Source organism: Oncorhynchus kisutch, linkage group LG4, assembly GCF_002021735.2.
Source record: "Oncorhynchus kisutch isolate 150728-3 linkage group LG4, Okis_V2, whole genome shotgun sequence".
Taxonomy (NCBI): Eukaryota; Metazoa; Chordata; class Actinopteri; order Salmoniformes; family Salmonidae; genus Oncorhynchus; species Oncorhynchus kisutch.
Window position 1 is genome coordinate 71,203,221 of NC_034177.2, and position 24,042 is coordinate 71,227,262.

General features: G+C 44.3%; 1 protein-coding gene across 4 annotated transcripts in view; it reads left to right on the forward strand.

Moving 5' to 3' along the window:
* LOC109889942 (protocadherin-15-like) overlaps positions 1-24,042 on the forward strand; it is a 266,187-nt gene that overhangs the window by 234,261 nt on the left and 7,884 nt on the right. For 3 of the 4 annotated variants that reach the window (XM_031823570.1, XM_031823571.1, XM_031823572.1), the window contains exons 28-33: positions 8,044-8,259; positions 9,104-9,192; positions 10,669-10,845; positions 13,062-13,280; positions 16,318-16,326; positions 16,727-16,843. In XM_031823570.1, the coding sequence (XP_031679430.1) occupies positions 8,044-8,259; positions 9,104-9,192; positions 10,669-10,845; positions 13,062-13,280; positions 16,318-16,326; positions 16,727-16,843 (827 nt within the window). Of the gene's footprint in view, positions 1-8,043; positions 8,260-9,103; positions 9,193-10,668; positions 10,846-13,061; positions 13,281-16,317; positions 16,327-16,726; positions 16,844-18,380; positions 18,387-19,339; positions 22,619-24,042 lie in introns of those variants that run through there. The other variant, XM_031823569.1, reaches the window with a different exon arrangement.

Below are 24,042 nucleotides of genomic sequence, written 5' to 3' on the forward strand. Positions count from 1 at the left end.
CATTCAGCTGATGTTCTGAAAGAGCTGCAAAATCTGGACCCCTACAAATCAGCCGGGCTAGACAATCTGGACCCTTTCTTTCTAAAATTATCTGCCGAAATTGTTGCCACCCCTATTACTAGCCTGTTCAACCTCTCTTTCGTGTCGTCTGAGATTCCCAAAGATTGGAAAGCAGCTGCGGTCATCCCCCTCTTCAAAGGGGGGGACACTCTTGACCCAAACTGCTACAGACCTATATCTATCCTACCGTGCCTTTCTAAGGTCTTCGAAAGCCAAGTCAACAAACAGATTACCGACCATTTCGAATCTCACCATACCTTCTCTGCTATGCAATCTGGTTTCAGAGCTGGTCATGGGTGCACCTCAGCCACGCTCAAGGTCCTAAACGATATCTTAACCGCCATCGATAAGAAACATTACTGTGCAGCCGTATTCATTGATCTGGCCAAGGCTTTCGACTCTGTCAATCACCATATCCTCATCGGCAGACTCGACAGCCTTGGTTTCTCAAATGATTGCCTCGCCTGGTTCACCAACTACTTCTCTGATAGAGTTCAGTGTGTCAAGTCGGAGGGTCTGCTGTCCGGACCTCTGGCAGTCTCTATGGGGGTGCCACAGGGTTCAATTCTTGGACCGACTCTCTTCTCTGTATACATCAATGAGGTCGCTCTTGCTGCTGGTGAGTCCCTGATCCACCTCTACGCAGACGACACCATTCTGTATACTTCCGGCCCTTCTTTGGACACTGTGTTAACAACCCTCCAGGCAAGCTTCAATGCCATACAACTCTCCTTCCGTGGCCTCCAATTGCTCTTAAATACAAGTAAAACTAAATGCATGCTCTTCAACCGATCGCTACCTGCACCTACCCGCCTGTCCAACATCACTACTCTGGACGGCTCTGACTTAGAATACGTGGACAACTACAAATACTTAGGTGTCTGGTTAGACTGTAAACTCTCCTTCCAGACCCATATCAAACATCTCCAATCCAAAGTTAAATCTAGAATTGGCTTCCTATTTCGCAACAAAGCATCCTTCACTCATGCTGCCAAACATACCCTTGTAAAACTGACCATCCTACCAATCCTCGACTTTGGCGATGTCATTTACAAAATAGCCTCCAATACCCTACTCAACAAATTGGATGCAGTCTATCACAGTGCAATCCGTTTTATCACCAAAGCCCCATATACTACCCACCATTGCGACCTGTACGCTCTCGTTGGCTGGCCCTCGCTTCATACTCGTCGCCAAACCCACTGGCTCCATGTCATCTACAAGACCCTGCTAGGTAAAGTCCCCCCTTATCTCAGCTCGCTGGTCACCATAGCATCTCCCACCTGTAGCACACGCTCCAGCAGGTATATCTCTCTAGTCACCCCCAAGACCAATTCTTTCTTTGGCCGCCTCTCCTTCCAGTTCTCTGCTGCCAATGACTGGAACGAACTACAAAAATCTCTGAAACTGGAAACACTTATCTCCCTCACTAGCTTTAAGCACCAACTGTCAGAGCAGCTCACAGATTACTGCACCTGTACATAGCCCACCTAAAATTTAGCCCAAACAACTACCTCTTTCCCAACTGTATTTAATTTTTATTTATTTATTTATTTTGCTCCTTTGCACCCCATTATTTTTTTATTTCTACTTTGCACATTCTTCCATTGCAAAACTACCATTCCAGTATTTTACTTGCTATATTGTATTTACTTTGCCATCATGGCCTTTTTTTGCCTTTACCTCCCTTCTCACCTCATTTGCTCACATTGTATATAGACTTGTTTATACTGCATTATTGACTGTATGTTTGTTTTTACTCCATGTGTAACTCTGTGTCGTTTTATCTGTCGAACTGCTTTGCTTTATCTTGGCCAGGTCGCAATTGTAAATGAGAACTTGTTCTCAACTTGCCTACCTGGTTAAATAAAGGTAAAATAAATAAATAAATAAATAAAATTCTTCTTTCAAAGTTAATAAACTTGTAACTCCACTTTTGAGAAAATGTCCCTAGAATGTTTTGGTACACCGGCTGGAGAGCTCTTCTTTGTCTACACCCATTCAACATCATTCACACCCTCTTAAGCCTTAACTCCACCCATCTCTTTAATAATTTACATGTGAGGTCATGTGTTAAACTGTGAGATTACGTTAGTGTACTGAACAACCAAACATTTTAAGACCAAAAGCTGCATTATACTACGTCTATCGACATGTCTGTAGACAGTTGTCGCAGTGACATCACGAACATTCTATTGTCATCTGACATCAAACTTGTCGATATCGTTATAAAAAAGTATAAACACAAAAACTACAGGCTTTTTGACATCAGCGGCCTGGTGTTCCAAAATAGCATAACTGGTATATTTTAACACCAATAAACCCAGAAAAAATAAATGAATTTGCTATATGTCAATCTAGCAAACCAGGCAACTAAAAGCAACTTTCTATACAATGTTTTGGTTAATTTCTAGCTTGTTAGCTAGCTAGCTAACGTTAAGTTACCTGGCTAGCCAGTTCAAATAATGATAATATAGCTGAAAATGTCTTAACTTTAGCTAATTTGAATTAATTATTACAAGAAAATAAACTAGCAACAAGATAATTATTTACAATTTAATGGCGAGCTAATTACAGAAAATAGGTTACAATTGTGAGTGTGCTGAAATAAAAGCAGGGTATTCTACCAGAGAATTATAGAATTTGGACACTATCTAGTTGGCCTAACGTTATATCCTAGTTTGACATTGGTACAGGTAATGTTGTTCTTCACACTACCGTCTCTGGTAAACACACTATATCACATAATGCAAAGGATACAGAAGGTGTAAACAGTACAGTGAAATGGTTAATTGCATAGCGGAGTCTTTTGGTTAGAAATTTAGCTAGCTAGCTAAACAATGAACCATAATCCCAACTCATAACTTTACTACCCTGTAATCTGAATCTGCAGGTACCTAACTAACTAGATTCAATGTTATCTAGCTAGCTAACATTAGGCTGTAACTAGCAATGAAAATGTCACTGAGATACAAATAATATTACCACACATATCATACACTTAATGTTCTCTAGTGAGCCAGCCAGCTAACGTTAGCTAGCTAGCTAACAGTATGCTTTAACTTGCAATGAAAATGACTTTCTGACTAAATTAGAAATGTATAATATTTGAAAATGTAGTTAGCTAGACTCTCTTACCCGTATATATGGATGAATGCTTCTTCCTCTCTGTTATGGATGCCATGGTTGCCCTTAGTTTGAAGATGTAATCTCAAGACAAGTTTTTTTATACAACAGCCTTCAATGTTCTCTTTTTGACGCCCTCCGGATATTTGCAATCAAACGCCAAGCTTTTCTCCATCTCCTTAGCCATCATACCACCAGGCAGTGCACTGATTTCAAAATATGGTCCTCTGGAAAGTGGAGAACTTTAGCAACACTTTTGTAGCTATTCTTGATATCTTTCAAAAAAGCTGCATTAGAAAGGATTACCTACACATACTGAGCAGCTCATGTTATAGACAGAAGTGTGCTACATGGTAGACCAATTTGAACTCATCTCTCAGCATGTCCGTTCCATACATTATCTCAGCCAATCATGGCTAGCAGGAAGGTTCCTGACTTTTTCCGTGGCTGAACGAACTAGGCTCATAATTTAGCAATTGTATTTGTATTTACAGATGGCATACACATTTATTATTTAGGCACATGAAAGTTCACATGTTCCAGATGGCATTTCTGCCCCCCAAAAATAAATTAGATAGAAAATAAATGTTTATGTTCAAATGCCTCTCCTGTGAAGTAGTGACGTGCCACATATGCCTAGTTTCCTGAAACGAGTTACATATTATGTGTGAGATGGGATTCACCGAAACTCTAGAACCTCAAAGAACCAATCACACACATATGTCAGAGACAGACAGGTTGAGTGGTGAATGAGGTGAGCCCCACCCCTCATTATAAGGAGCCATTAGCACACCTTCTTGTCATTCTCGAGCATGCCTCTATTCCTTTTGCTCTTGAGAGCATGGGAATATGGTGAGATATCTCACTCATAATATCAGAGAACCTGGGAACCTCAATTACTCGTTTTGATATCTCACAATTAGGATATTACCAATTCTGTATTGCAGACCTGGTTTCCGAAGCCAGGTAGTCTTAAAGTATCAACCCTCGAACGTCCCGACACTGAGGACAGAATGTGTCCCAAAGAAGGTGCAGTGACGTCTAGCTGGTAAACCTCATAAAAGTATGAGGGGATGCCCAACAAGCCTCATCACAAATCTCCTGTAAGGACATGCCCTTGAGCAGTGCACAAGAGGTTGCTCTTGCGTATAATTCACGCTCTATCCAAGTAGATGCGCAACACGCGTACTGGACACAAACGGTGGAGACGTTCTTCTTCCGTAAAAGTGAAGGGCGGCAGGTGGAATGCCACAAGCAAGGCAGTTGTAATTGCTGCTGACCTTCGGTATAAAGGTGGGGTTAGACAACAAAGAATCCTTGGGAGGAAAAACAGGGGCAACTGTAGACATGAAGGGTGAACCCACAGTGTGCAGCTCAATAACTCGCTTTGCGGACTTAAGACCGACCAGTAAAGCAGTCTTGAATGAGAGATACGTCATCCTCATGCTTTTCAGCGGCTCAAAAGGCTGCTGTGAAATAGCCTCAAGCACAATAGACAGATCCCAAGATGGGGCTAGAGGCTTGGAAAATGGATGTGAGCGAAGCGCCCCTTCATGATACGACATAACAAGTGGTGTTTTCCCACTGTGTTATTGCGAAAGCCTACAGTGCCTTGCGAAAGTATTCGGCCCCCTTGAACTTTGCGACCTTTTGCCACATTTCAGGCTTCAAACATAAAGATATAAAACTGTATTTTTTTGTGAAGAATCAACAACAAGTGGGACACAATCATGAAGTGGAACGACATTTATTGGATATTTCAAACTTTTTTAACAAACAAAAACGGAAAAATTGAGCGTGCAAAATGATTCCCCGGCCAAGGGTGTGCCAACACGTCCACCCCCAATGGTGCGTCTCCTGCTAGCGCAAAGAACAGCGGGCAGTGCACGTTTTTGTGCGAAGAAATCTATGGATGTTTGACCATATCTCTCCCTGATCTGTTTCACAACTTGGAGATGGTCTCCATTCCCTGTGATGGGGATTCCATCTGGACAAGTCAGCTCCTACGTTCAGAGCTCCCGCGACATGAGTCGCTCGTAGTGAGAGTAGGTGTGGTCTTCTCCACAGAATAATTCTATGGATAGACTGTGTAAGCGCAGGGAGCAAGTGCCACCCAGGGTTTTGATGTATGCCACCACAGTCTTATTGTCCGTTCTGATCAAGATGTGACAATTTCAAAGGGAGGGTAGGAATGGTTTCAGAGAAAGGAACACTACCAGCAGTTAGAGGTCATATATGTAAGCAATGCGGAGTTGTGGACCCCACAACTTCGCTTTTCCCTCATGCCCAACCTGTGAGTGACGTCTCTGTCGTGACCACCTTCCTCTTTACCACTACCCCTCTGGTGGCATTATAGTGAGTCGCCCTTTCTTTGAATGTATTAAAAGGTGCAGTGTTAAAACACTAGGATACGTGGACAGTGCTAGGTGGCGACTGACCGTTTTGGTTCCTGCCTCGGTTACTTGAGAAAGAGCTTTGGTGAGAGCTGTGGCACGGAGGGCACTAGTGGGTAGAGTGGGCTCCGTGGACTCCGTCTTCCTTGTGAACGAACTTATAGAAATTAGTCACTGCACGAAGGGAAAGGTTATAGGAGCACAGATGTGCCTCTTCCCCCATTGGGATGGGGGAGGAAGGGAGTCTGTGCTCCACTGAGAGGTGTCAGGCCAGGAGACGGTTGGCTGCCTCTCTGCCGCTGGGGTGTACTGTTGGTCTGGTGCCCTTTCTTCACCACAGGGGAATTAGCTGGGCGGGAATTTGATGCGGCTGCTGCAGAGTACCGCTTCCCCAAACTGTCTGCCTCTGTCCTGAGACTTGGACTGTGGGTTTGCAGCCAGCTGCATCACTGGTCACACAGCTAGCACTTGCTCTAGTGAACTGCCCCTCTCCCTGATGTGGAGCCTTGGCTCGTAGTGGGAGAAAGTGGAGACCGGGTTGCCACGATATCCAGGTCTGCCGGGCAGGTGATGGCAAGGTTAGCCTTGACGCGGTAGCTGACCTGGGTTTTGAGTCTCTTGGACCTAAGAACCTAGTAGGTGGGGCTGTTAAAGTTGATAAGTACAAAAACGACAGAGCTTAATGTAAATCGTGCAAGACTCAAGAGACCTAAGCTAGTGGTGAGTCCTCTCATGGACCGGATCACTGCATGGTTGGACCGGTTTGGTTAGTAAGCACAAAGCCACTTAATGCTAGGCGAACTAAAAAAACAAGACAGTGGTTAGCTTGTTAGCTTTCACCGTGACGGCTAGTAGGGTTGCTTAAGGTGACACGGGCCGGTATTGGTAAAAACCTTACAAAACTTGCAGGACTCGGTCGAGAGCTGCCTGAGCATGTTTGTTTCCCATGGGTACTGGGGCCCATTATAACTCTGGTATAAAAGTATGGCTAACCAGGTTATGCGTGTGCGAGTGTATGCTTAGCAATGAGGCTTTGTGTTAGCCAGCTAGGGTTCACCCAGCGAAAAAGCAAACTCTTACCCGAACCGAAAACGTTCATTTCGGTAAAGTCACACAACACAAAAGATCTCCTGTCTGTACTTCTGCAACTCACTGTTGGCTTGTGCCATCAAACTTATCCAGAACGCTGCAGCTCGCCTGGTGTTCAACCTTCCCAAGTTCTCCTATGTCACCCCGCTCCTCCACACACTCGCATCCACTGCAAGACCATGATACTTGCAGCAAGAGGAACTGCCCCTTCCTACAGGCTATGCTCAAACCCTACGCCCCAACCCGAGAACTCTGGTCTGCCACTCTGGTCTCTTGACCCTCCCACCCCTATGGAAGGGCAGCTCCCGCTCAGCCCAGTCCAAGCTCTTCTCTGTCCTGGCACCCTAATGGTGGAACCAGCATCCCCCTGAAGCTAGGACAGCAGTCCCTGTCCATCTTCTGAAATAATCTGAAACCCTACCTCTCCGAAGAGTATCTTAAATAATCCCACAGCACTCTCCCTTGCCTGGACTGTGATATGTGGTTGTCCCACCTAGCTATCTTAAGATGCGTGCACTTAATGCACACTGGATGAGATCTCAAATGTAAATGTAGATGAAGAGAGCTGAAAAACCTGTGCGACACACCTGTCAACAGTTAAGCAGGATACAGGGATCAAGTCATGTTGAGTAGAGCTTAGAGTCGTGCTCTTCGCAAGGAATAGAGGTGAGACTGACCAGAGGGCAGGCGAGTGGCTCCTTTTCACCTGAAACTACTTTATTTTATATGAGTGTGTTTTTAGGTTGGCTTGAATGGAGTGGTATACAGTCTTATTTGAGAATATCTAGCTCCATCTAATGACCGAGATAGGGCAGCCCTGTCATTTATTGCACTCCCCCCTCCATTTCCTCCCTCCCTCCTTCAATCCCTCCATCCTGGAGAGAAAAAAAGTATTTGTACCTATTAATCAATGTCACTGCAGACAGGCACTTTGAGAACTGATGAAAGACTGAGCATGCAGGCCGGCAGACAGGCAGCAAGGCCAGAATCAAATTCTTTCTGTGCCATACTGTACCTGCTTCTGAGACTCAAGTTCCCCCTCTCCTGGCCAAATTATCTAAATGCACTGTCATCCTTTATTTGGTCATTAAGCAGAAGTTCTTATCCAGAGCGACTTACTTACATGATGTTGGTTTTGACTAAGGAGCCTCAATACTCCATTCTATGCCCTCCATTTGTGTGTATCCTATGTGTATATGTGTGTCGACAAGTCAAGCAGCTCTGTCCCAAAATATGCCACCACAACTGAGGCCCACTCAACATAACTGCCATTGTTAATGTAGTAGATGTCAGAAGATCTCAGTCTAGTGTTTATATGTGTGCGTGTGTGTGTGTGTGCGTGTGTGTGTGTGTGTGTGTGGTTACTTTTCCCCAGGCCACTGATGCAGATACAGGGAACTACAGTGCCAATGCGTACCGGCTGATCATCCCGCCCACGACAGATGGTCAGGACAGCTTTGTGATCGAGCAGTACACGGGCATCATCAAGACGGCTATCATGTACCGCAACATGCGCAGGTCCTACTTCAAGTTTGCAGTCATCGCCACCGACAACTACGGAGAGGGCCTGAGCAGCAGCGCTGATGTGGTGGTGAGTGTCTAGTGTGTTCAAGCAACACATATCCCTCCATTGTTAGAAACACTCTTTCTTGTTAGGCAAGTGATTATGAGACTTTGACGCTTTGCAGCTGGAAGTTTGTCCTCGGTCAACTGTGATCTTAACAACCAATGCCAATACCCCAACCACCCACAACATCTGATGGGTTTGTTAGTGTCAGACTGCAGTCTCCTCTGAGATGAGTTATTCATTAGGAGGCTACATGATGATGAGGCACGTTTTCTCTTCTCTCTAGGCTGTGTTTAGCTTCCAATATATTAAATTATTCAGAGCAGTTACAGGACACAAGATGTGTTATGTGTATGCCAGAGAACCCCTCTGCTTCGAGCTGATGATCCAATTAAACTATGCATGGAGTGCGTTTTCTGCTCATTCTAATTGGTGTGTGTGCATGTGTGTGTCATTATACTTATACAATAGATTTCCGTTTCTTTCCAGTTATTGGAGTCAAGGGTTCTCCTAATATATCAGCCAAACAAGTCTCTAATGAGACTGAAGAAGTGTTGGAAAAGCGCCTGAACGGGTGACAGCAGCGAGTGCTTAACCATGTTGCTGGTTCATTTTCAACAGGAACTGTAATTTCACAGAGACCGTGTGGGAGATTTGGCTGCAGAGCCCAGAGCCAGTGCATTTTCTGTGCCGGCGAATGTTAAGCACCATTAGATTGGCCACATGGCACCAATACAAGCAGGCAATAAGATTCTCATTTTGACCACCTGGAGCATGTTAAGCATGAATGGACAAAACTTCCATATCTACTACTACTATATATATCTCTCTCTCTCTCTCTCTCTCTCTCTCTCTCTCTCTCTCTCAGGTGTCTGTGGTCAACCAGCTGGATATGCAGGTGGTGGTGTCCAATGTTCCGCCCACTGTCGTGGAGGAGAATAAAGAGCAGCTTATTGCGTAAGGCACCAGTCAATCACTTCCTTTCAGCATTATTCTCACAGTGATCATTTTTGGTTGAATTGGAAACCTATAATGGTCCTAAAGGCCCCTCAACACTCAACAGAAACAGGAGAGTGAATTAAAAAGTATTACATTTATTTTCATTAGAGAACATTTCCTCTACTAGGGCATCATACTTAAAAATATCTATATTCTGAGAAGCATCTACAGTGGAATAGATTTGTATAGTAAAGTAGGGTCTGTCACCACCCTTGTCTTTTCCTTTCAGCCAAAGCCAAAGTGCATTTTAAATACATTACAACTAAAAGTTTGAGGCCATCCCTTTCATTCTCAGTGATAACTCTATGGTTTAGCAGCAGAAGCCCTGTGGAGAGTCACAGTTTGATTGCCACAGCATGCCACTTACAAAAGTGGAATGCATTTCATTTTTTTCTCCTGTTGAATAAGAGGACTTGGTTCAAAGTCGCACGGTGCAAATGAGCATTTCTGCTCGTGAAATTGTTTGCGTTGAATCCCAGTTCCCTACAGGGAATGTTAGCCAATGTTCTGGCAATGTTCCCAGTTTGCTGGGTAGTCTCCAACTGTGTTTTGAGAAACAAAACATGCAATGGAAAAAAAAAGTTTTAGAACTTGTGAATTATCCCTGTGTTGCAGAACTTAGGTCCTCAGTGTCTTCACTGTCTGTTTACGTTCTGTCTGCCTTTACTTGCCCAACCAATGATTGGGCAAGTAAAACCGCTGATTGTCCAGATAGACAGTCAAGTCAATCATTCTCAATCAGTTTATGAATGAGAAGCAAGAACAGAAGAATGTACAGTGTTTTTAGACAGATAGGATAATAAGGTGTAATATATATTAATTGTTTTAAAGTCTCCCTTTCAATGGCACTACTCCTCTAAGATTGCTCTATGCTTTGACAACTAAATCATGTGTTGAGTTAGTCATTCTGATCAAATCTGAGAAGCCTCCCGTCTTCCTTGGTCCTACTGGGGTCCAGAACTGGGTACTCTGTTCATCAGGCTTGGCATTCGGGTTGGTTGTCATTTAAAGTGCTGATTTCACTCAGCTTGAAATTGATCATGAAAGCCCTTATTTGCCAAGAACCCAGTGAGAAAAGACATTAAATGAAATACTTAAATTATGACCTCAAACACATATGGTCACACACAAGTAAAAGTATGGCGTTTCAGCATTATGAAGTCAATGACATAATTTGTAAATGGTGACACAACACATGCAGGTGAAGTGAACCAGGGCAACCACTGCTAAAGTTTGATCAGCACATTCGCTATGCTACTGTACATCACCTGTTAATAACAGTATGAGAGTAGTTACTGAATGATTCATAGAGCCTTCACATCATGGTGAAGATGGCTGTAGAAATATGAAATGCCTAATGCTTCAGCTATACCTGGTACTATACTTTATTTTAAATGTGAACAGACCACAATGGTTTTGTTTCCCAAACGTAAGTATTCTGGAGCGATACATCCAGGACCAGATCCCAGGAGCTAAGGTGGTGGTGGAATCCATTGGGCCGCGGCGGTTCGGAGATGGCTTTGACCAGGAGGATTACACCAAGTCAGACCTGATGGTGTACGCCATCGACCCACTGACCAACAGGGCCATCTCACGTCAGGAGCTCTTTAAGTGAGTGAACACAATTAAATTAATAGCTATCTCTTTATCTCTCTCCTCTATCTTTCTCTCCCTTTTTCTAACAAGAGAGAGAGAGAGACAGAGAGAGAGAGACAGAGAGAGACAGAGAGACAGAGAGACAGAGAGAGACAGAGAGAGAGAGACAGAGAGAGACAGAGAGAGACAGGGAGAGACAGAGAGAGACAGAGAGAGACAGAGAGAGACAGGGAGAGACAGGGAGAGACAGAGAGAGACAGAGAGAGACAGAGAGAGACAGGGAGAGACAGGGAGAGACAGAGAGAGACAGAGAGACAGAGAGACAGAGAGAGACAGAGAGAGACAGAGAGAAAGAGAGAAAAAGAGAGAAAAATAAAGGAAAAGGTGCTATTCCATCAGTAGTGGCCACTAAGCCACCCTGAGGCTGTTCCAACATTCTGGAGAAATTACAGCTTAGCATTTTAGTCCCCCTGTATTCGGAGAGAGAGATCTACTCCTCAGAGCCCAGGGTCCCCCTCTTACATAGCAGGAGAAACAATGTTTTACACTTTTACCACTAAGAGGCAGTATCCAAAAATGCTTTAATGGTGCAGCTAAAAAGTGCTTTTGCAACACTTTTTCACCCTGTCAGGGGAAAGAGCAGTGTGTGTGTTAAAACACCCAGGGCCATGTTGCTGCCATTAGTCTTATGTTCGCTGGCCCTCAGACAGGGTTAGAGTCAACACTGTGGGAGCCCCGGCCCCCCTCAGAGCATGACAGGCACCATGCTAGAGGAACCCTTCCCCCCTACTGCGCACCCTTCCACTTTTCACAGAAGGAAGGCATGATATCTCTTTTTACCTCCTTATCCCTATCTTTTGCCCCATACTCATTTCAACTCTGGCTTTAACAGCACGAGTTAGGCTACGTTCCCCTCCTCTTCAAACCAGATACCAGTCTATTGTTTAATCCTGCTCTTAAAGAAAGTGACTTTGAGTAAAGTGGCTTTGTGTTGAGTTAATGTGAGCACGTTACTTCTCTGTCTGTCCTTGGCTGCTAGTGGTGGCCCTGTTTTACTGTAATGACACACGTGTCTCATAAAGAAAGGGGGTTTCTGAGCCTGAGCTAGTGAGCGTCACTCTTATCACAAGCACCAGCTTTGGAGAGCCGTTGTTCATTTTAAATAGAGGTGCTGATATATCTATCGTTGCTTCAATAAGAATCCCCCTCTTAGATACAATGGCTGTTGAGGAAGAATCTAGCCGAGGTTTAAGTAGCGGGGAGGGAAAAAAAGAAGCTCTTTGTTCATGCAGCTCACACCTGGCAGCGTAGAGTTAATTGCATGTTATATTTATGTGCTTCTGCTGTCAGCTCACAGAGAGAAAGGGAAAGAGAAAGAGATGGAGAGAGAAGGGGGGAAGAGGTTATGATGTCACCTTGAGTGTGCCTCTCTCGCCTAAATGAAGGAAATAAGGACTCTTGAGGGTTGAAAGAAGCCTATAGATAACTCACATGAAAGACCAATCACTCGAGTACTCTTCATTTGTATAAAGAGTCCATATAGTGTATGATAATGCAGCGTGTGGCAGAGAGGGATTGCGTTGGGACTGCACAAATCTCCTATTGACATCAATGCCTATGTACGCATAAGGCCAAGTAACAGGCGCATATATTATGTTAGGATTCAACACCAATTTAAATCGCAGTTGAAATGGTGTTACATCCAAACTTAAAGTACACTACATGAACAAAAGTATGTGAACACCTGCTCGTCAAACATCTCATTCCAAAATCATGGGCATTTATATGGAGTTTGGTGATGAACAGTTCTTGTGCTGACCTTGCTTCCAGAGGCAGTTTGGAACTCGGTAGTGAGTGTTGCAACCGAGGACAGGCGATGTCTACCCATTCTGTGAGCTTGTGTGTCCCACCACTTCGCAGCTGAGCTGATGTTGCTCCTAGACGTTTCCGCTTCACAATAACAGAGCTTACAGTTGATCGGGGCAGGTCTAGCAGGATAGAAATGTCACGAACTGACTTGTTGGAAAGGTGACATCCTATGACGGTGCCACATTGAAAGTCACTGAGCTCTTCAGTATGGGCCATTCTACTGTCAATGTTTGTCTATGGAAATTGCATGGCTGTATGCTAATTTTATACACCTGTCAGCAACGGGTGTGGCTGAACTAGCTAAATCCACTAATTTGAAGGGGTGTCCACGTACTTGTGTGACTGACTGGTCTGTCTGGCAGGTTTCTGGACGGGAAGCTGCTGGATATCAACAAGGAGTTCCAGCCGTTCCTGGGTCAAGGAGGACGCATCCTGGAGATCCGTACGCCCGACATCGTGGCCAGCGTGAAGAAGGCTGCCCAGGCTGTGGGCTACACAGAGGGGGCGTTGCTCGCCCTCGCCATCATCATCATCCTCTGCTGCATCCCCGCCATCCTCATCATCATGGTCACCTACAAACAGTGAGTGCACAACCACTTGTCGTAGCTACAGGCAACGTGTGTGTATGGCCATGGTGACCTTTCGAATCTAGCACTGTAGTTTGTTGAGGCTGAGGAAATGTGCATGGTGCCAGGTATTTAGTCAAGCACCACTCTCCAAGTCTCTCTCTCTCCACCGAATTAAGGATGCTGACAGCGTGCACCGCCGGTCTAATGTCCCTATTCACACACTGTGAAAGCCGATTAATTAACAGTCATTTGCAACAAATATCCAAAACCAATTGTGACCGTCACAGTGTGTCTTCACGGCTCCACTACCCCATTACTCACACTCTCTCACACCCATACATATACACACACACACACACACACAACAAATTCCATAATGCTAAAGCATATGGCACAGATTTAGTATACCATTTAGTACATCAAATCAAATGTATTTATATAGCCCTTCGTACATCAGCTGATATCTCAAAGTGCTGTACAGAAACCCAGCCTAAAACCCCAAACAGCAATGCAGGTGTAGAAGCACGGTGGCTAGGAAAAATTCCCTAGAAAGGCCAAAACCTAGGAAGAAACCTTGAGAGGAACCAGGCTATGAGGGGTGGCCAGTCCTCTTCTGGCTGTGCCGGGTGGAGATTATAACAGAACATGGCCAAGATGTTCAACTGTTCATAAATGACCAGCATGGTCAAATAATAATAATCACAGTAGTTGTCGAGGGTGCAGCAAGTCAGCACCTCAGCAGTAAATGTCAGTTGGCTTTTCATAGCCGATCATTAAAAGTATCTCTACCACTGCTGCTGTCTCTAGAGAGTTGAAAACAGCAGGTCTGGGACAGGTAGCACGTCCGGTAAATAGGTCAGGATTCCAGAGCCGCGGGCAGAACAGTTTAAACTGGAGCAGCAGCACGGCCAGGTGGACTGGGGACAGCAAGTAGTCATCAGGCCAGGTAGTCCTGAGGCATGGTCCTAGGGTTCATGTCCTCCGAGAGAGAGAGAGAGAGAGAGAGAGAGAAAGAAAGAGAGAAAGAGATAATTAGAGAGAGCATACTTAAATTCACACAGGACACCGGATAAGACAGGATAAGTACTCCAGATATAACAAACTGACCCTAGCCCCCCGACACATAAACTACTGCAGCATAACTATTGGAGGCTGAGACAGGAGGGATCAGGAGACACTGTGGCCCCATCCGATGATACCCCCGGATAGGGCCAAATAGGAAGGATATAACCCCACCCACTTTGCCAAAGCACAGCCCCCACACTACTAGAGGGAAATCTTCAACCACCAACTTACCATCCTGAGACAAGGCCGAGTGTAGCCCACAAAGATCTCCGCCACGGCACAACCCAAAGGGGGCGCCAACCCAGACAGGAAGATCACATCAGTGACTCAACCCACTCAAGTGATGCACCCCTCCTAGGTACGGCATGAAAGAGCACCAGTAAGCCAGTGACTCAGCCCCTGTAATAGGGTTAGAGGCAGAGAATCCCAGTGGAAAGAGGGGAACCGGCCAGGCAGAGACAGCAAGGGTGGTTCGTTGCTCCAGAGTCTTTCCGTTCAACTTCACACTCCTGGGCCAGACTACACTCAATCATATGACCCACTGAAGAGATGAGTCTTCAGTAAAGACTTAAAGGTTGATACTGACTCTGCGTCTCTCACATGGGTAGGCAGACCGTTCCATAAAAATGGAGCTCTATAGGAGAAAGCCCTGCCTCCAGCTGTTTGCTTAGAAATTCTAGGGACAATTAGGAGGCCTGCGTCTTGTGACCATAGCGTACGTGTAGGTAGGAGCAAGCCCATGTAATGCTTTGTAGGTTAGCAGTAAAACCTTGAAATCAGTGTAGGGAGGCTAGCACTGGAGTAATATGATACATATTTCTTGTCAGGATTTTAGCAGCCGTATTTAGCACTAACTGAAGTTTATTTAGTGCTTTATCCAGGTAGCTGGAAAGTAGAGCATTGCAGTGTTCTAACCTAGAAGTAACAAAAGCATGGATTCATTTGCATAATTTTTGGACAGAAAGTTTCTGATTTTTGCAATGTTACGTAGATGGAAAAAGCTGTCCTTGAAACAGTCTTGATATGTTCGTCAAAAGAGAGACCAGGGTCCAGAGTAACGCCAAGGTCCTTCACTGTTTTATTTGAGACGACTGTACAACCATTTAGTATACCATTTGGTATACCATTTATTCTTGGTTGTCAGGGTTGTTTTATTTGATGTCGATTGGGAAAGGTTGTAAAGCCATGACTACTGTGAATGCGTCAGGCAAGTGCTCCTCAACGTCGTTCTTTGTGCCGTGTGAATCCACTACATCAACACTACATCAAAAACTGATGTCTGGGGAATGTTTACACCCAACAGACGGGTCAGAGTGGTTCACCTGAGCCGAAGAAACACACACACAGACACATTGTAGAGTTTGTAGTGTTACGATGCGCCAATTTAGAGAAGTTCATTCATTCCTTCATGACTTATTGATCTCCGGGAGAATATTTCTGATGCAACGCATTCTCTCAGTTCTCTCTTCTGGGGTAATTGTATTTTGTTGTGAATAAGTAATGCTGAGAACAAAAGAAAAAAAAGAAAAAGGCTTCTTGAGTTTGATATACTTGTATGAACTGGATGTTGCAAACATAGCTGGAGAGCCTGATGTGTTTCATAACTCTGTGTGATAAGAAATTAAGCAAAATGTGTTACTATATCCTTTTATTATATTCAGTGCTGAAATAGGCTGAGATTTATGATAGGGCATGTTGTCCAAAGCCTGGCTGTTATCTGAATAAGTCAAAAGGAATGCCATGAATAATAAACATTTGTTTTACCTCGAGTGGTGTGTTTTTCAAAAGGAACCTTAACAACCACCATTCATTAAAATTGAATGGAGTTGGAGGAACGCAGAGGCGTCTCATAATTCCCAATTTAATTCATGTTTCTCATTGTGTAGTATTAACAAAATTGGACTGAGCTAATTGTATAACCAAGGTTCTCTTGTGTTTTCTTTTTTCCTCTGTCTCCCGCACTGCCTGGAAAACCATCCACCAGATTCAAAGAGTAAGTAATTGCCCATGTGATATGAGTGATCTCTCTTGTATGCACTTGAGCATGAATACAACATGGTTCTGTCACATGTCCTCGTTACTGAATAGTATTTTAAAGATGAACCAGGGAGTCAGAATGACTATTAAAATTAGGATAAAAGTACAGACATTGTAGTTCAAGTCATCTCCTTCATATAGACAATGACTTGCCTTTTTTTAAATCTAGTTTTATATAAGAGATTGGCTCTGTTATTTTTATCTCAGTCAGTTGGGATGAGACACATACTGTACTGATGTTCAGTCACTTCATTCACCACAGACATGTAGCCTTCATGGGGAACAAGTGATGAAATGTTATGGAAACAAAGTGCAATGGATTGACTCAAACTGATGAAACTTTATTTGAACTTCAGGAGACAGGCGGAATGTGCCAAGACTGCAAGGATTCAGCAGGCTCTGCCAGCGAGCAAGGCTGCTGCTCCACGTGCCCCAACAGCCAATATCTACGGGGAACTAGGGGACAGCAGCACGTAAGTCAAATCAAAGCAAATGTATTTATAAGGCCCTTTCACAAAGTGCTTATATAGAAACTCAGCCCACCTTTGACCTCTTCCTCCTTACCTCCTTACTCCCTGTTTCAGGTACCATATACTGATGAGTAATGCCTATCTGTGCAGATGATAAAGTTTGTGGGTGTTAGGACATTGTCTATTTTTCAAAAAGGAAACACATTTCTTTTTTCCCCCTTTTTGGTACTTTTTACCCCTTTTTCACCCCAATTTCGTGATATCCAATTGGTAGTTACAGTCTTGTCCCATTGCTGCAACTCCTGTACGGATTCCGGAGAGGCAAATGTCGAGATCCATGCGTCCTCCGAAACACGACCCCGCCAAGCCGCACTACTTCTTGACACACTGCTCGCTTAACCCCGAAGCCAGCCACACCAATGTATCGGAGAAAACACTGTACCGAAGGCAGCATGCATGCGCCCGGCCGCCACAAGGAGTCGCTAGAGCACGATGGGACAAGGACTTCCCAGCCTGCCAAATCCTCCCCTAAAATCAAATCAAATCAAATTGTTTTGGTCACACACATACTTAGCAGATGTTATTGCAGGTGTAGTGAAATACCTATGTTCCTAGCTCCATCAGTGCAGTAATATCTAACAACTCACAACAATACAAAATCTAAAAGAAAAATAATGGAATTAAGAAATGTATAAATATTAGGACGACGCTGGGCCAATTGTGTGTCCCCCTCATGGGTCTCCCGGTCGCAGCCGGCTGCGACACAGCCTGGGATCGAACCCGGATATGTAGTGACGCCTCTAGCGCCTTAGACCGCTACGCCACTCTGGAGGCAGCATACACATTTCTTGGAGAGAAAAAAAGGCCTTAGTCCACCAACGATAGACATTGGTCTTCAGAGTCTTTTCATGTTGAGCTTTAGACATTTGGATGACTACATCATTGTTCCCATTCAGTCATAATTCAGTGTGCTTTTGTCCTCCTACAAACACCTGCACAGACCTAAGTTTGTTCGACATCCCGTCTCAGATTGTCAATATGTGACTTTGCAATTAAATGCCAGATCCATTTCAACATGGCCTTCTGTTCTCTCAAGGTGAAGCTGTTTGATTTGACTCATAAAAGAGAGACCGAGGTTTGCTAGAAATAGAATAATGCTGTGTCTCAGTTTGTCCCATCCATTTGTTAGTAATTGATTTTGTGGTAAGTTACTTTTTGATTTTCCCTTGTTATTGTCGCTGTTGAATACCTCAGCAGTTTTGCGAGTCAGTTTTGCCATGAACACAATCGGATTCCACCTTTCACACTAAATACTATCCTGCATGCGCAATGAAATGTTAATAGTTTTAGAAGAAGCCTTGAATGAATGCAGAACTTGTTATATGCCTATTCATTCACCACCTTCATCAAGCAACCAGTTTGACCATGGCTACCTCAGCCTCTTGACCATTTCCCATAAGGTTACACTTTGTTAAACATCTGTCTGTCTTTGTCTGTCTTTCATTTAACTTCCACTCTATTTGCTCTTCAATGGATTCAGACTGCAGTAAGTAGCCCCAGTGCTTATGCCTAGGCTCAAATAGCAAAACAAGAGTGATGTAGATGGCGTCTAGTCTCCTACACCTGTTCTTGAATATTTGTCATTGACATGCACTTAATATTTTATTACAGAAATAACTTAGACGTTACAGTACTGTACATGGTTAGTGCATTTGCATTTTAATATGATGGTATAATTTCAGGGATGCTAGGTAATACTCTTTATGAAGGTAAGGCTTAATTACAGCGTAACACCATTTTTGCTTCCACCATTTTTGCTTCCAGTTTAGGAAAAGTGATCCTCCCTTTGTACATTTAGAGGTATGGTGAATCTTTAGATGCTTATAGCTTATGCCCTACCCATCCCTGTCCTGATCTCATTAGAAAAAAGTTATTGGTTATGTTTCACGTCCATTAACTTATTAAGATCATAACCTCTTAGTATTATTGCTATGATTGGACTGATGCAAATGGGTAGGTGTTGGGTACTTCAGATATCACATGTGCCATATATTTGTGGACCGTGATGCTAAAATGGAAGTACCTCTGTGACTGCTTTGATTTCTTCAAATCAAATATGATTCGATTTTTGATCTTGTATTAAATGTACTTGGGATGTTTTTAAGTGGACACTTTATCGCCTGTCCAAATATTGTCAGCAGTTGAACTGCTATTCTTTATTAAAACTTTTGTATTTGGAGACATTTTTCAATTGATAATAATGTAGCCACAATAAGAAAAGAAAAGCATGATCTACCCTGCTGCATAACCTTTGAGTTTGAATCACATTTTTTATATTGTTTCTAACTATAATCATAATACTAAGAGTCAAAATGACTGAAGGATCTATAGCATCTCCCTCATCCCTTCTCCTCTGCTTCCTCATCCTTCATCCTTCCTTCACCTGTGTTTCAAATCTTTCTTTTCTCCACCCTCCATCTACATTCCTAATCCTGACAGGGCTAAAAGGTTTGAGATCGATGAAGCCGACCGCCAGAGACGCCTTAGCAGCTTCGCCTGTCGCGCCAACTCCTCCTGTGGCAACGGGTCGCTGCACAGCATCCTGCCCAAGTCAGAGAGCAACGTCACCTTTCTGTCAGACCACCACCCCCTGACCACCACTAACCCTCTCTACGATGAAGAAGAAGACGGGAACTTCAGCAGCCCCTACGGGACAGCGAAAAGGGGCTCTTTCTCCCCCTCCCTCTCTGGAGGGTCCGGGAACGTCTGGACCATGCAGACTCGTCTCCGTGGAGGGTCAGAGGGGTACGAGTCGCTGAAGAGACAGGCTCTGATGGACCCGGCCCAGTGGGAGCTGCAGCTGCTCCAAGCTGGAATGAAGGGTCAAGGAAGCCTGGAGGGTTATGACGTCCAGAGCAGCCGCAGCACAGAGGAGAGCAAGCTGTCTGTCAGGGAGCAGGCCAGGCAGTATGAACAGCAGGCCATGCAGGAGAGGACCCCTAGGGGAGGGCGTGACTCCAGGGGCTCCCTGACCTCCCCTCCTTTACTGCGGAACCAAGACAACATTGACATGCTGGAGTTAAGCGCAGAGACCCTGTTCTCCATTATGGACAGCCCCTACAGCCCCCTGTCCATAGGGAAGGATGTTCCTCCCCGCATCATCATCACCCAGGGCGAAGGCTCTCCGCCCCTGGCCCAGAGGCCCACCCTGCCTGTCCTCAGGACCAGCATCTCCAGCTACATCACTGCAGAGCCCTGCGAGATCACTGTGGAGATCATTCCTGACCCGCCTGAGAATCCGCCACCTCCCCCTCCTTCTCCTCATTCTCCTCCACCTCCTTCTCCTCATTCTCCTCCACCTCCTCCTCCTTCTCAAACACCTCATTCTGGTCCTCCTCCTCCTCCTGCCTCATCTCCACCTCCTCCTCCCTCCTCATCTCCTCCCCCTGCACCCTTCAATCCTCACTTCATTGAGCCTGATCATTCTCCCCCACCCTCCTTCGCTCCATCTCCCCCTCCTGCTCGGAATTATGCTCCTCCACCACCACCCCCACCTCTCCCGCCCCCTTTCTCCCCCACTTTCGAACGACCCCGCCACACCGTTCAGTTTGTCCCAACCTCCCTGCCGCCATTGTCCTCGCTCCGCCCTATTTCCTCCCGTGCCCATCCCCCTCCTCCTCACCCCCAACCCGAGGACGGTGTGAAGAGGAAGGAGCTAAAGGGGATTCTGAAAAACCTGCAGAACCTCGCTGACATTGAGAAGTCTGTTGCCAACCTCTACAGTCAAGTAGACAAGAATCGCAAGGTGGCGCGATTCGGCAAGAAACCCCAAGCAACCGAGGGACCAGAAGGAATTCGGAGACAAAACAGATCTGGGTCCCGTGAGGAACCAAACCAGCCAAACCTGACCAGCACGGAACATGTGGTCCAACCAAACTCAACCACAAACACTAACTCCTCTGATCTGGAAACAAGCCAACCAGGCACTAACAATGTAACCTCAGAGGTCCAGGAGCCAAGCCAATCAAACCAGTCAAATACTGACTCTGTGATTGAGGAACTAAGCAATCACTTTCCATCCCAATCCACCCCCTTCTGACTGGCTGACTACTCTCCTCCTTAGCTCTATTTCCTAAATCATTTTCTTTCTTTCTACATCTTTATGTCTCATGTCATGATCATGCTGTGTTGTATTGGATATTTTCTGTCTGATGTTATTGTAAGTGTTGTCATCAACAACATAGTTTCTTCCCCTAACAAACTTTTATAATGTTATCACAACTAACAGCAAGTGGGCCCTTAGATCCCGTAGCTTTTCAGAACCTCTTAAACTGAGGATTCTTTTTAAAAACATTGTCATGTTCCTTAGTTCATAACCCTTTGGCCTTTTCTATGTCACCAACCATCCCCTGTTCTACCACACAGATTCCATTAAAGTGTTCAAGGCTTGAGAATTATGTTGAACTGAACCTGCATACAACTTGCTCTTTGTATGTTGTACTCCCATCCAATCCCATCCAATTCCGGAAGATGGAGAGTCTATTATTTTCAATGTTTTTATTGACAGACAGATTAGATATAGAGATAAGTGAAGAGGCTAATTAGGTAAAGAGATGGGATATGGAAGACAGCACACAGGAATTTAATCTAGATCTATCCCACCGGGCACAGATGTCAATTCAACGTCTATTCTATTTCATGGAAATGACGTGGAAACAATGTTGATTCAACCAGTGTGTGCCCAGTGGGATGTGAGTATGTGCATAGAGCCTGGATGACTCATCCACACAAACAAACTTATTCTAAGCCCACTCTCACATTGTGAGCCTAATGGACTTGAATTCCCCATGAGTACCCTGGTGAATGGAGAGCCCTTATTCTTCACAGAGGACAGTGCATTCGATCAGAATATCCATACAATCTATACAAGACAATACTATGGGTTAATGGTGCGGTCTAATTTACTTATTTCAAAACAATGCAAGAGCATTCTATTTGTTCATGATTTGCAGAAAAATTGTACATTTCCGGAACAACATTGCATTTGCATTTCCAAAGTGCTCTGAAGGAATAGTGTGTCAGTTCAGATGTTTCTCTAGATGTTTGACGTTGGGAAGTGGTAGTTGAAGCTGTGGGCTCATTAGTAGGCTGATGATGTTGTGGATGGTCTATACAGATCCTCACAGCATGATAAACTAGTAGCTGTTGCTGTCTGAAGGCTCCCTGAAAGCGGCTAATTAGTCAACCAATCAATCCCTCAACCACTGGCGCTGCTGTCCTGACCTGTCACCCTCCCCTCTTAACTCCATCACACACACTCTCTCTTCTTTCTTCTGTCTAACACTCTTTCTTGCCCTCTATCTTTTTATTCTCTCGTTCTCGCTTTATTTCTCTACCTAACCCCTTCTTGTTATTCCTTTCATTTGTCCCTTATCATTTTCATGTGACTCTGACAGACTTCCATCGGCATCAATCTTCTCAAGGCTCCTGTAGCTCTTCCTTTCTCTGTCTTTTCTCCCTCTGCCACTCCCATGTTTGTCTCTCGTCCCTCCTCTCTCGTCTCCTTTCAAGAGCAGTTCAATTTGTTTAATCAGACATTCCCCTGGTGTTCCAGGATAGATCAAATTTGGACTAATTGTGTATTCTGTGTTCACCACATGGGGTAATCTCCTCTATCGAAAAGGCCCACAACTCACGAACTATACTGAACAAAAAAATATAAATGCAAGGCACAACAATTTCAAAGATTTTATTGAGTTACGGTTCATTTGAGGAATCAGTCAATTGAAATACATGAATTAGGTCCTAATCTATTGATTTCACGTGACTGGGAATACAGATATGCATCTGTTGGTCACAGATACCTTAAAAGAAATGGGCCTCACAATGGACCTCAGGATCTCGTCACTGTATTTCTGTGCATTCAAATTTCCATTGATAAAATGCAATTGTGTTTGTTGTCCATAGCTAATGCCTGCCCATACCATAACCCCACCAGTATGTAACAGTTCTGGGATCTTTTCTTTCAGCTCATGAAACATAGGATCAACACTTTACATGTTGCATTTATATTTTTGTTCAGTGTATTTTCTGGTTCAGGTGCTCTTTTTCTTCGTCCCTAACATAGGTAAATTCTAACAGATGAGATTATAAAAAAATTTTGTTCCTTTGATGGCAATTATTGTGTCACTTCCTCTTTGGTTTTACAATTTATTTTCTTAATTTTTCATCCAGTGCCTTGATAAAGTTAATGAGGAGAGTCTGTTCACTACCACCACACAGTAGGCTTTTTAAATGTATCACCTTCATCAAAAGTATTATTAGTTTAGAAAACTCAATCATTTAAACATAATAATTTAAACATGTGTGTGTGGTCTAACTCATCATTATGTCTGGGTATGGTCAAAAATAGTATATCATAGGGGAAATGTCTGCATCCTAAAACGATCCTTTACCTCTCTGCATCATAAACCATTAGCTCCCAGTGAATTAATGGCCTCTAAGATAGGAAGAAACTCCCTCCTCTTGGTTACATCCGGATACATGAGTATTTAACTGTCCATTAGTTATATGAAGTGGACATCTCTGGATGTGCATCCCCCCTACTCCTCCCTGCCTACAGTATCTGTCCTATGGGCCATTTGTTTTGGTGTTTCCTAAAGACTTCACCAGCCCAACAGACCATTCATCAGCACTACTCCCACCTAGCCAGTCCCATACAGGGAGGTGTGGTCGTACAGCAGGGATCAGCAACCTTTCATATGCACACCTCCCCGTCTGCATATTTTGGATATGCACTATGTCTGGGACAGTTATGTTTTTTCTGGGGGAAATCTCTGTGATGCTTTGTTAACTGTTGGCTAGTGTGAGTTGCATTTGAGTAAACCATCAAGAATGCTTTCAAAAAAGGGTGCAATACTGCTTTCCAACACAGACGCTCTAATTCTTGACAATTAGGCCAGGATTCGATCAGATCAGCGTAACTCGCATTAGTCGACAAACACAGATTTATATTGCTTTTGTTCAGGCAGTGTCGGAGGTGTAACTGCTTTTGAGCTGTCTAATTGGTAGGCGGCTGTGCTCGTAGTCTTTATCACGAAACCACATCCTTATATCCACCCACGTTAGAAGTTCAGAACGAGCAGGTGTATATAGAAATAGAGTGCCATTTTAGAAATATAATGGCACTCAAATGTAAAATC